The sequence below is a fragment of the Monopterus albus genome, unplaced genomic scaffold (assembly GCF_001952655.1).
Source record: "Monopterus albus unplaced genomic scaffold, M_albus_1.0 scaffold251.1, whole genome shotgun sequence".
Lineage (NCBI taxonomy): Eukaryota > Metazoa > Chordata > Actinopteri > Synbranchiformes > Synbranchidae > Monopterus > Monopterus albus.
The window spans coordinates 277,066-290,072 of NW_018128131.1; the positions used below are offsets into that span (position 1 = coordinate 277,066).

The 13,007-nt window shown below is 38.6% G+C and overlaps 1 protein-coding gene and 1 long non-coding RNA gene across 2 annotated transcripts in view; one reads left to right on the forward strand and one right to left on the reverse strand.

Annotated features, from left to right (window-relative positions):
* Window positions 1–4,193: 4,193 nt before the first annotated feature.
* LOC109972257 (transmembrane protein 235) lies at window positions 4,194–11,515 on the reverse strand. Its single transcript, XM_020620985.1, has 5 exons — window positions 11,470–11,515; window positions 10,913–11,044; window positions 9,677–9,754; window positions 9,036–9,173; window positions 4,194–5,785 (listed from the first exon to the last, which is right to left on the reverse strand). The coding sequence occupies exons 1-5, from the start codon at window positions 11,513–11,515 to the stop codon at window positions 5,541–5,543; spliced, it is 639 nt and encodes a 212-aa protein (XP_020476641.1). The 3' UTR covers window positions 4,194–5,540.
* Window positions 11,516–11,530: 15 nt separating this feature from the next.
* LOC109972227 (uncharacterized) overlaps window positions 11,531–13,007 on the forward strand; it is a 56,041-nt gene continuing 54,564 nt past the window's right edge. Inside the window, exon 1 of the long non-coding RNA XR_002276661.1 lies at window positions 11,531–11,933. This is a non-coding gene — a long non-coding RNA (uncharacterized LOC109972227). The remainder of the gene's footprint in view (window positions 11,934–13,007) is intronic.

A 13,007-nucleotide genomic window follows, 5' to 3' on the forward strand; every position in this document is an offset into this window, starting at 1 on the left:
AAAACTAAATGTATGGTATTTGGGAATCGTAGACTAGATAACGAACTGCAAGTGAAAATAGGGGGAGCTAATATTGAACGAGTATATGAAATTAAATTTCTAGGTGTCATAGTTGATAAATTCACCTGGAAATCTCATATCAGATATATTCAGCATAAAATAGCAAAAAACATATCGATATTGGCAAGGGTTAGACATATTTTGGACAGAAATGCACTACGTATTTTGTATTCTTCATTGATTTTACATTTTAAATTATAAAATTCATGCTATACGTGCAACCAAAAAAAGATTCTGTATTTCCATAAGTGGTGTAAAACTATGGAATAATTTAAATGTGGACATAAAAAATAGTACTAGAATTGATGAGTTTAAACATAAGTATAAAGGTATGTGTCAATCAAGATACATGCAAGAACAGGTTTAATGATCAATCAGATGGAACATTGTGGGTGTGGGGTAAGAATGTTGCACTCTGTAATAATTCTTTAATATACTACTTGTGTGGCGTAGAAGATAATTATCTATGAATGTAATTATGTAGAATGTTAACACTCTGTAATAATTCTGTAGTATATTACTTGTGTGGTGTAGAGGATAATTATTTATCTAGAGATATTGCTTAGGATTTAAAAGTTGTAAAATGATGTCATGGGGTAGGGCTAGATAAGTCTAACTTCTTCCTACTCCGTTCAAGCATGTACTAGGTATAAGCAAATTGATATTGGATTAGCATTTGTTGGATATAAGTGAAATTACATGTGTTGACATATCAACTGTTTTACATGCTTGAATGAATAAATCAAATCATATCAAATCAAATGGTTGGAGATGCATCAATAACAATTAGTAATAATTTGAAATAAAGTAATCACAAGAATACAGTAAATAAGGTTAAGAAGTACAGGTCCTGTGGCTGTAGTGAGACTAGTACTAACATTACACAAAGCCTGAGTATAAAGGGTTTAATATACTGTATATTAAGCATTTTCATGTAGCGATTTTAATCCAGCCACTGAATTATAGGCCTTATAGTGAAATATGGAGTCTGCTATTATATTTTTGTTTTATTGCTTCAGGATTTTACTAAGGAAATGGATCACATTTTTTCTCATATTAGTGACTCAGGTCAAGTTCAGTTAAGGATCCATTCCAGAGCTTTGGTCTCAAGTCCTCAGCCCAGTGTCTCACCACACATTTCCACTCTGTGTATTTTATGATTTCATCTTTTGTCTGTGATCTATTCCTTCCATTTCATCACTTACCTAAATAGCCTATATTTCCTATATTATCTAGAATACTCCCATTACTATTGGTGCTCACTGAGCAACAGACATGTCTTATTACCTTTCCAAGTGGTTCCCAGGTAAAAGAAAACATTGTGTTCACCGTCCTCCGGGGGAAGGTCCTTCCTCTGTTTATGAGACCACTCGATCCTGAGATAGCAGCTCCACACACTCCAGAGCTAGAATGTTGGTGAAGTGTCTAAACAGTTCTGATTTAAGCAGGTCCCAAAAGTGGAGAAAGAGCAGATTCAAATTATAGAGATGATTGTGTTCGAGTGTAACTGAGAGGAGAGAGTGTGAAAATATAAGGAAACTTGAAGAATTGGCCACAGTACATAAATACTGTATATATACATTTATATATAAATATATGTGTGTGTGTGTGTGTGTGTGTGTGTGTGCTGCATACACGCAATCAGAGAACCTTTCATGCACAAATTGCAGACTTTATATCTTGGGTCAGGTTAACATATACGTGCCCCTTTCCGAGGCGTTCTTAGTGGACTCCTGAATGTCATCAATCACAGCAGCTTAACACCTAAAGTAGTATTTTATGAAAAATGAAGATATATAAAACCCCACAATGACAGCAATATAATGAGCTGCCTTTCTAGCTACGATATCAGCTCTTACTAATGTGTAATTTCAGCTATGATCTACTCAAATAGAACTGTTGACAGGCTGTAATAATATGACTTCAAAATAAAAAAAAGATGGTAAATTAAATACAAAGTCAGATTAGATGATGGAAACCTTAGATTACAAGCTTGAACATGTCACTGAAAAGACCCAATTCATTTCAAAATTTTATTAACTTTACCATATACAGTAACTGCAGCCATTTTCATTAAAGTGCTTGAATATAGTTGGAATTAAGACCCCCCCCCCCATCAGTACTGCAGCATGATTCTACACAAGGGCAACATTATTCTGGGCCATATGAGAATCTGCCTTACATTCGGTGAGAGAGATTGTTGCCCTTGAGGCTGTGATGTGTTCACTTTTCTGCTATTAAGAGAGAGGGTTATTCTTTATGATGGTAGTTCTACTGAAAAAAGCCATCCTGATGATGATGACTGGATGTACAACGCACATAGTTCATACAGTAAATCAGTAGATAAAGCACAAACACGCAGTTCCATTTTTCAGATAATAATTTAAAAATAACATGCTCATCATCATGTTATAGAAATATAAACACATTATGGTCCAGTTAACTCTATGAGCTGAGTGTAAATTATATTGGCAACAAACGGCTCCTGGATAAATAGTTTATTACTCACAGACATTTGTTAGGCTGATCACAACCAGTAGCTAAAACTGAATCACATTGTGTTTGTATGATCACAAAAAGTTAAGATGAAGTCCTGATCAAGCTTTGTATCACGGGCTGTGCATAACTCCAAGACTGATGACAGACTTGTACATTTTAACAAAGGCAACTAAAAGATCGCTTGTGAAACAAGAGGACTGATTTATACTTGCAATGACTGATTTATAGAGGTTTTTTTTTATGGCTGCCTAAGAAGAAAAAGTAAAGTATTTATGATAAAAATTGATTGTTTTTCTTCAATAAATTTTTAAACCTGAGAGCCTAGAGGTTGTCCAAGTCAAAATTACAACATTCTGTCAAGGACAAGGGTGCAAAAGAGTAATGGGTTGGCACCAACTTTGATGTTCTTCTGCCAGAGTGGAATGAATTATTATGTTCCATTAAAGTTTAATGGGACTTCAGCAGGCCTAATATATAAAAAGAGAGCTGCAAGACCGAGCCACTGTGCTTTGGTCCTTCCTTTATAGCTCTCAGCTCTCTGTGCCATCTGGGAGAAGATTACTGGGCATGAAGCTGTCAGAAAAACAGCTTGGTGGACACAATGTCTCCAGGTTTGTATTTGGATTCACAAGCTGAAGCACATTGAATCATGCTGCAGATCACGTTTATGCAAATGTAAGCACAGCCTTTGATGCTAGAGTGTCTGTTTTTGCCAGGAGCACAAGACATTTGCATCGGCTTTGCACTTACAGTGTAATTTAGAAGTGTGTTTAGGGCAGGTCCACATCTTGGAGTCGGAAGATTCTACTTACAGTACGACACTATTAGTGTGTGTGTCTCATTCTGGCCTGCAACCCTTAAACCCCTTTGCTAATGTTCTTCTGTCAAATGGCAAAATCATCAATCCAGTCTAGTTAGTTTCAGTCTGTTCATATGTTCACCACTGCAAATTTTTTTGAGTACTGTAAATTTTTGCCTTTTTTTGTATATTTTTGCTTTTTTCACACAATTCCAAAGAATGTTTTAATCGTACAATTAAATTATTTCTTTTTTCCAAACATAAATGTCATATTAACACTGAAAACATATATCATGCAACATAAATGCGGCTGTATTCTCAGTCTGTTACTACTTCTTCTATTACAGTATATTCAGTCATAAAAACACTGTATAGGGAGGCTAAAAACAACAAATCATTTTACATGCTGATTCATAATTCACAACTGGTGGAGCCCTGGATGTCAGGGATGGTCGTGGATGCCAAAGGCTGCCAGCGTTGGAAGATGAGCAAAGTTTAATGAGAACCCTGAGGAGTGTGTATATTGAAAATTCCTCACTAATATAAAGGCATTTTCCCTCTTTATATACACTTCTGTTTATTTCTAACAAGAACATTTGTAAAGTCTTTTTTTGGAAGCCGCATTGTTCAGATATCGTCTCTTTCTTCTACTGGCACATTCTCACCTTTTACAGCACATTACCCACGTAAAAGGAAATAATATAACAAACTCACACCTTTGTGTTAAATTTCACTGCTGTTACAACATTTCCAATGATGTAAATGTGTAAATACATGTTCAGTTATTGTAGCCTATCTATTCTAAACAATTGTTTTACATCACTTAGGTCAGGCACTTTTGAATCCTTCCGAGGCTCCTTTATCTACTGCAATTCTTTACACGAGTGCTTCTGTATGCCCTGCCTCCTGGTGTGCTTCATTTACAAAACATTCAGAGGCAGGCAATCTTTAACGTGTAAGGCACAGCGGCTTGGTGTTGTTGTCTCAGAATTGTATTACAAACACAAAATAAGAGTGAGCATAGCATCATGATGTTTCAGATGATCTTATTGTCTCACAACACAGAAATCTTCAGGACATTCATGACATTTGATTATAAAGTCAGACTGTGTCACTGACATTTAAAAAGCATTTGATCAATGTATTCTTTTTCTAGTTGCCTATTCACACTACAGATGGATTGATGGTTCATTGCTTTTCTGTCACAGTTGACAATAAAAAGCTGATCAGTTATAAAAGCATGAGTGAGATTTGTTACAGTCGTGAAAAGGGAACACAACACAATACATCATACAGAATTACAAAGTGCTAAATGCTGTATTTTCACTGAGACCTTTTTACTTTCAGTGTGCAGAAAGGAGAGCTTTGCTTTGGACAGCACAGACAAACTATTAGATATCTAGTCAGTAACTAACACTGGTACATATTCTGCACTGCTGAAAACAGCAGGATCCCAGAGAGCACACTTATAGGTACATACATCTTTAAGCAGTAACCAAAAACTAACACTTTAGATGTTTCTCTCAATGTCACATTAGCAAGCAGCCAACACTGTCTTAACCTTTACATCGAACACATGCAAACTGCTTTTCAAAAGCTGTGGAATGTGTGGAGGCTGTGGAGGCGCACAGACCAACAGCGCAGCAACAGTTTCATTATGAAATAGAAGGAACATTTCCACTTCTACTCTGTGCTATAGCTCCGGTGCCTGGTGCTTTTCTAGTGCAGAATCAGGAATCTTTTCAATTGAATGAAATATCCTGAACTGGTGTTAGACATTTCAAATACAATATAAGGTGTAGGTATAATGGAGGCACAGAAGTCCTCTTCAGGTCAGTTTTTAAATGAAATACTGTCAGAAATACTGATAATCTCTGCATTAATGACTCTGTGAATGGTTAGTCTGTTTTGTTTATGTTTGCATGGCACATTTCTGACATCAATGCTGAGAAAATGGACAGAAAATAATGCTGGGAGGATGAAAGGTAGCAGGCAAAACAATGAAGACACAGATTTTCACTTAATAAACATCTATGTGTCCATGTGTGGCTGCAGAAGTGTAAAGCCAAGGTGCATCTACACTTTGTGGTCTTAGCCCTTGACCTGCTGTTAGACTACAGTGCTATTCTACGAGATTAATTTTACAGCAATCATTTTAGTTTGGACACCAGAATACACGGGTCTACAACATGGCAATGGTCACACCAGAGTCATAATGTCCTTTCATTTGACTTAGTCTGGCAGCTAGCATGAGCAACAGACCAGTGGCCACCTCCAGGCTGTAGGAGAGCCAGGCCGTGGCTAAGGACCAGCCGAAAGAAACATCCACGTAAGCAAGGTTCTCTGGGGATACGACACGCTGAAACTCCTCCATGGCCTGGTTTGAGTATTTGATGTAGATGCAGATGCCGGCCAAGGTAAAAAAACCTGTTGGTGCACAGAAACAGAGAGACGGCGCCGATGGAGCATGAGGACCTAATCACACACCATAACTGTCATGCTGTACACTTAACACTTAATCAGCTTTCACAATGAGGCCATTAAGGTAATAGTGCATTAATTAGGAAATATTCCTTTTCCAGCATAACTCAGCTGCTTCTAAGCTTCTACACTGTGTTGTTTTAGATTTTCTGTGTTATGAAAACACATGAAATGCCTCGCATAACAATTACCACAGATGTGGGCCAACAAGAATGTCAACCCCAGAACATCTTACAGTAAACACTGAGTAGTCACCACTACAATTCAGGATGACCTTTAGTGTGGCACAATGGAAGGCACAATCCCAATCTTCTGCTGCAATTAACCAGTGTTAATTATTATTCATATGGAATTCTCTTGCAGTATCTCTCAAATAATGTTTAAGGAAGGAAGAAAGGTGAGTGCAAATGTCACGTACAACGCTGAAAAATGCACAGCAGGTTTTGCAGACCACTGTCATAAAGGGCACTCATTTTATTTGTAGGCTATGTATAATTTAATGAGTAATTTATAGCATGTCCTGTGAATTTTCATTACACTTTATTTGCGCCTCGAGCTGCTGCTGCACCAATGCTATACTAAGGGTTTGCTAAAAATCTGTTGTTATCACTTGCAAAGCAATACCAATTTTACATTTGTTTTAAATTTTAATGGACCAAGGCAACTTTTTCCAAACAGTCTTCAGCTGCAGACTCGAAGCTGAGGAAGTAGTAATTATCATCCAGGATGGAAATGGCAGCTTTGCCACATCTGAAACCACATATATACTTGCTTTTACTAACACATACTTGTAGACAAAAGCTATGACAACTGCGTCATTGTTTACATACATACTTGTTTGCATACTTGTGCTCAGGTGGAGAATTAATATCCACCAGGGGGCAAACTAGAGTCTGATTATCCCTGACAGGTGTGTGACATTCATTTCTGAGGATGTGCACAACCAGGCAATGCAGGATAGGTACTTTACCTTGATGCACAAGTGACAGCGCAGCTCTAAGCAGGTATACGGTCAGGTTTACATACACAGAGGCCTACGCAAAGTCCAAAGGAACAGATCATCAGTATTGCGTTACATGATGTGAGTGTTCCTAATGGGATTTTACAGACCTATTTGAAATCCACATAAATCTTGCCCCATTTCTCATACTAACATTTCACACTTCGAAATAGGTTGCTATTGCATTAAATAAGAAGAGGAAAAACAGAACAAAACTGTGAAATCCATTACCCCTTTTGTTTTTTCTGTGCAAGAGCTTAGTGCTTGCAGTTTATGTTTTGATGTGTGATAGCGATGTGGACTGTGCAGGCTGGTCTCTGCTGTGCTACATGGGAGGTTGGGCCTGTCAGCAGAAAAGGCAAAGTATGTAATAAGGCTTTACTCTTCTGTGACCGATTCGTGCTTCACCCTCAGCCTTACCCAGATCAAAATTCAAACTCATTCTCGTTGACCTGCTCAAGTGCATTCTTTGATGGATGTTGTGTTTATTGTGCTGCTCAACAGCTGATCCCTTCACAGTAAAAATAGATATTCCTTCTGGTAGTGTATCGCTGATGCTAGAGCATGTGCTTATTTCTGCCATATAAGAACTATCAGGTCTCCTTACTGTCCAGAGGACTCTCCAGCGCCGTCAAATAGGTTGATACTGAGTTTTATCTTTGAGCTCAAATTCCGTTAGACATTCATTTAAAAAAGAAATTCGATTTTGTCGATATTTTCAGTGAAGAACAAGCCCGCTGGTGATTTCAAGGGGAAGTCTGACTGAACCTTTCAATCAAAAACAAGTTCTTCTGCAATTCTGTGACACCCCGTGATCAGCAATCAGTCCACATGCTGTGATCAATACTGTTAATTATGTTCATTTCCATGCTGGTGCATCAGGCTAATCAGGAACCAGCTTGACATTATGGGCTTTTTTTTCGAATCTGACCGGCAAGTGCTAAATAAAACACTGTCCTGAGGAAATCATTACTACAGACCATCTTTCTTCCGTTAAAGGGAGTTTTTCCTCCCCACTGTCGCCAAGTGCTGCTCAAGGGGGATTTGTTGGGTTTTCCCTATGTAATAATATTGATAACAGTAAGGTCTAGACCTTACTTTGTAAAGTGTCCTGAGATGACTTTTGTTGTGATTTGGCGCTATACAAATACAATTTGATTTGATTTGATTTGATCTTTATTCGCACCATTGCAGAGCATGGCAGTATTTAGAAAAGACTGGCAAAACCATGATTTAGCATATGTGAGCCCCTCTCAGAGCAGAATGACTGTTTCTTTGTGTTAATTATAATTGCATCTGAATGTCTTGAGTCAATCATGCAGTGTCTATTCACAGAATCTGACAAGTGGATTGAGTAAAGACAGACGTGTTGCACAAAACTCTGACATTAGCCTAGAAGTGCTTTGCTTCTTATTTTCTTTGTTTCATTATAAAATCCCCATCTCCAGCTACTCTACTAACAGTGTGAGCAAAATGATAATTGCCTAACTCAATTAAATTGAGTGGATTTTTACTGTTCACATACTGTAGATATGTAACTTTAGATTTGGCCCATAACAGTCTCCTCCAGTCATCTGTGAAATATAATATTTGGACAGCACTAATCATTGTTTTCTCATTTCCATCATCCTGCTGCTAATGATTCTGAAATAATGTTCTAGCAATTGGCTTTAGTAAGAAGTTAGTCAGAATGAATTTCTTCATTTCCCTTTGTCTCCTTCTCACTAGTGTGTTTGTTTTCTTCTCGTATATGTGTGACAGATGTGTTGGTTTTGCCTTTCTTGTGTTTGTGTCGTTTGTCCTCTGCTTAGGTCACTGTCTGGAGGGGAGGTCGTGAGGCTCAGGTCTAATGTAGGTATGTGGAAGCTGCTCAGACTGCTGGATTTCGAGGGTCTAAAAACAGAGCATGTGTATCATGCTGTACAGATTGTAAAGCCCAAACCTGTGATTTAAAATATTGGGCTATACAAATAAACTCAGAACTGATTTCACCTGCCTTCTTTAATGCACATTTACTGTACAATATGATGTGCCACCCACACACTTTTTCTTGCACTGTACATGTTAAGCACCAAAGGATTTGATTCAGACTAGCCTACACGCAGAATACATGTCACTGCTAGAGGTGCAAAAAACAAACAAACAAACAAACAAACAACAATAACAAAACCCAATAACAATTCAGCTTGGACGTACTGCAGAAGAGACAGTAGAATGCTGATCCGGCCAGCAAGTTTGGGCTGCAGGCCAATGAACTGACGAGTCCAAAGATCCAGCCAAACACCAGGAGGACCAGGCTGAGGGGAAACACAATGACCACCACCCTGTGTAAGCCTGAAACCACACAGCACAGAAGCACAACATCATTCCTCTGCTTAAAGATCTTAAAGGACTATGCTGTGGTTTTGTTATGCGGCTTGTCAAACAAGTCAGCAGGATTTTATATTACAGCTCAAAGCAGCCATTTCCAAAAGTAAATGGGGTTTTCTTATTAATCTTTACCATCCAGGGAGCTTTTGGTCTTTCTTTACATTATCAATTGGGCATATAAAATCTACTTAAAGAATTGTTATTGATCACCTTGTTACTGATTTCCACAGTTAAAGTTGCAAGGAATGTATTTTTTGACAACCAATATTTAAGAAACACACACACACACACACCAAATACACAATATACTTTGTGAAATTTCCACATTTACTCAGTGTTGGATGTGATTGTCTCACAGCCTATCTTCTAAATGCTATGTTTTTCCACATCCACGTATTTTAAACCCATTTAACTCCATTTAGTTATCAACTCCAATGTCAGCTGACAAAAAAAAAAGCTCCACTCACTAAGAAGGTGCCTTTCTGCCTCTGACAGGCTGGACGTGTTTGCTGTGAAAGAAGGGATGACCGAACTCCTGTTAGCTCCTGAAAATGTCAAGAGAAAAGGTTAGACGCTGACAGAACTTGTAGACAGAGATGTAGGACTCTGCGAAATGAATAAAAACTATGTGAATTTGTAGAAATATAACAATGCATAATGCGCAATGCAGTCATGTCAGTGCATGTTCCACTTTTGCCAGTGTCACAGGTGAGCACTGAAGAACATTACTTAGCATTTAATCTGTGAACTGCGAGAGCCACCAGCAACCTCCGGGACCTTAAGATGTGCATCCAACATGAACAATATTGGAATCGTGTCGAAAAATACACGTTCTCTCTGAAGCCCCCTGCGTGTTTGCTTTCAGTTGCCTACAGGGCTCGTACATGTTTGAAGGGTTACAGCTGTTACAGTTATACCCCAGAAAGACAGAACAAAGCATCGGCTATGGATACTGCACATTTACGCAGCCTGTATGGTTCATTATTGTTAGTTGGCTTTTTTCCCCCAACTTTTTTATGAGGGACCATGTTAAACATAAATGATGCCGTTTGATGTACTGTGCCAAAGTTAGTTTAAAGGCATGTTTCATCTGCATATATATTTAATAACAGAATAGGCATGGTCGTATGTTCCATTTATTTTTCAAAGCTAAAAGCACTTGAATGTAACCTCATCTGTGCATAAGGATCTCAGAACTGAGATTCACTGCAAGCAGTTTTTGTACCCGAGTTCGCTTCAACGGCGGATTGATGAGATGAAAAAAGAATCCAGGCAAATTTAGCTTCTGTCGTGGACAATAAACGCGGTAAGGCAGCAGCACCGGAGACCAATGATCCACGAACAATGTATGAACAATGGTGGACCTCAACATCATACGCTATAGATTTGTTGTCAGCATCAGAAACGATCAATAGGCTACTGGTTAAAACACGCCCGACCCTGGAATTACCAATATTAGCTAGCAGATCTCAAATATACCATATGATTGAATCTTTAGTGCGTTTTACGCGCAGCAATTAATGCTACATGATAAACACTTCTAAAAATGAGCTTGGCGAAAACCAGCACAAAACTTCTAGGGAAAAAGATGCACATCTAATGTTATTACAGGACACGCAACATACTTGAATATACTGTACACTATCATCTGAACAGAACTCACAAAACTACAGAGCATATTTAGTCTTATTTATATTGCCTACCTTCATTAATTCGCCACAGTCCAGAATGTGAACTCAGGTCGTCTGGACCTGTGTGGTTGGGTTTATTCACATCGATGATGTACCAGTAATCGGTCCCAATTGCCACAGCGAGGAGGCTAAAACTGAACAAACCTGTAAACCCAGCAGAAAGAACTGCCAATCCGTACCTCATTGTATATGGTCCACGCGCAGAGCGCAACTGTCCTACCGGGTTTTGTGCAGTTTTAGTGTTTTTTACACTGTGATCTGTATAGACGCACCAAGATGTGCAATGCGTAAAAGCTCTCCAGCTGGATCCTAAAGTGATGGTCCATGGCTACCACGGCCCAAAATGTGAATTATCCTAAAACTGAAGGAAAAAATCACATTCCACTCATTTTCTCCAGTTTAATTTAAATAGATAAAGGAGGACAACCCAGCTTTTCTCTGCGCCACATTTTGGCCATAACATGACAGGCAGGCTTGTGGCTAACGGCACTTTATGGATCCAAAGTGTCAAGCTATGGGAATAAAACGAACGCTACACATCCGGTCATGTGTTTCAAAATAAATATTACCTGGGATTAAGATGCTTAATAGTTTGTCATGCAAAATAGCCCACATCCGGTTACGGTTTAGTTTATCTGATGTTGACTTGACTGCTTTACTGTAACGTAATTGTAGCATTTCTACAACAGCAACAGTGGCTGCACATGTGACCAGATTTCTATACTGATCCCGATCGTGGTTTGGACCAGACTTAATACCTATAAGCACACCTAATAACAAAAATATAAAAGTCCCAGCGGCTTATAACACAACTGTATTTAAGAAGCACAACTGGTGTCCTCTCTGCAACAAATAATTAATCAGACTATTTGATGGCTATAGGCACCAAAGTCAGCTGTCATACCGGAGGAGTCTTGTAGGCGGGGAAGGATAGCAACATTACTTCACTTCAAATGGAAAAGACCAGGAACAAACAATTATATTGTTAGCCAACTGCTTTGTGGCGCACTGACGTTGAGTCATGCAATCTGGGGTAAGTGTTTTTAACAGTCGACACTTCTTTGTCAGCGTCCCATGGAAAAAAAAAGGGATTTGATGTCACAATACAAACATATTTTTACAAAATCATATAAATTAAGTACAAATGTTCTTTCACCTCTCTCAAGCCAATCTGCTGGGGAGGCACTCTTGGCAACAACCGCAGCCAGGGCCTGTGTGGATAGGTTTGTGAGGCCTATGCACATTTGGACAATACATTGCCCATTGTTCCTTTGTAAAACTGCCCAAGCTCTGTCAGTTGCTTGGGGACTGTGAGTGAAAATCATTTTTCAACTCCTGGCACATATTCTCAATTGGACTGAGGTTAAGACATGGTCACTATATTTTGAATCCATTCCTGTGCTTTATGGCTTTTGTTGTCTCCCAGTAAATATTCTGCTAGGTTTTCTCATAGACTGCATCAGGCTTTCCACATTTTCTGTTCCTATCAGAAAATCTAGCTGCAGCTGTATTTTCAAGCTTGTACTCTGCAGAAATATCTCGACAGTATTTTGTTGTGATGTATGATTTTAAAAAAGGAGGCAGAGAAACGTTCAACATTTAATGTTGTAATGATCAGGTTTAGTGTAATTCCACACTTCTGGATGAAAAAGGTTTTCATGTTGACTGAAAGCAGAGACCAAGAGGTGCATCTACACATTTAGGCTGTTGTACTCTGCATCACACATTTCCCCCGTCTTTTCCAAAACCTGTAGGTACCGACAGCTCACAAATGAAAACACAGTGTTAAAGCCCTGACAGCTGCCTCAGAGGTTTTCAGTCACTAAAAAGTAGGACACAGCCAAAGTCTTCCAAACAGGTTGCAGATGTTGTTCAGAAATAGGTAGATAAGGGTAGAATTGCCTCTGCTGTAACATGTTCTGCATTTGATTGTGGCCATTTTCATAAAAAAAGCCTCATTTTACATACTAACATCAGCCCTCAAGGAGAGGGAGAAATGGATGTGTTAAGTGTTGGATGAGAAACAGAGTTCTTCTTGATCATAGCAATTTTCCAAGTCACCAGAACCTGTGCAGTCTTTTTCTGGTTTTCATTTGTACTACAAATC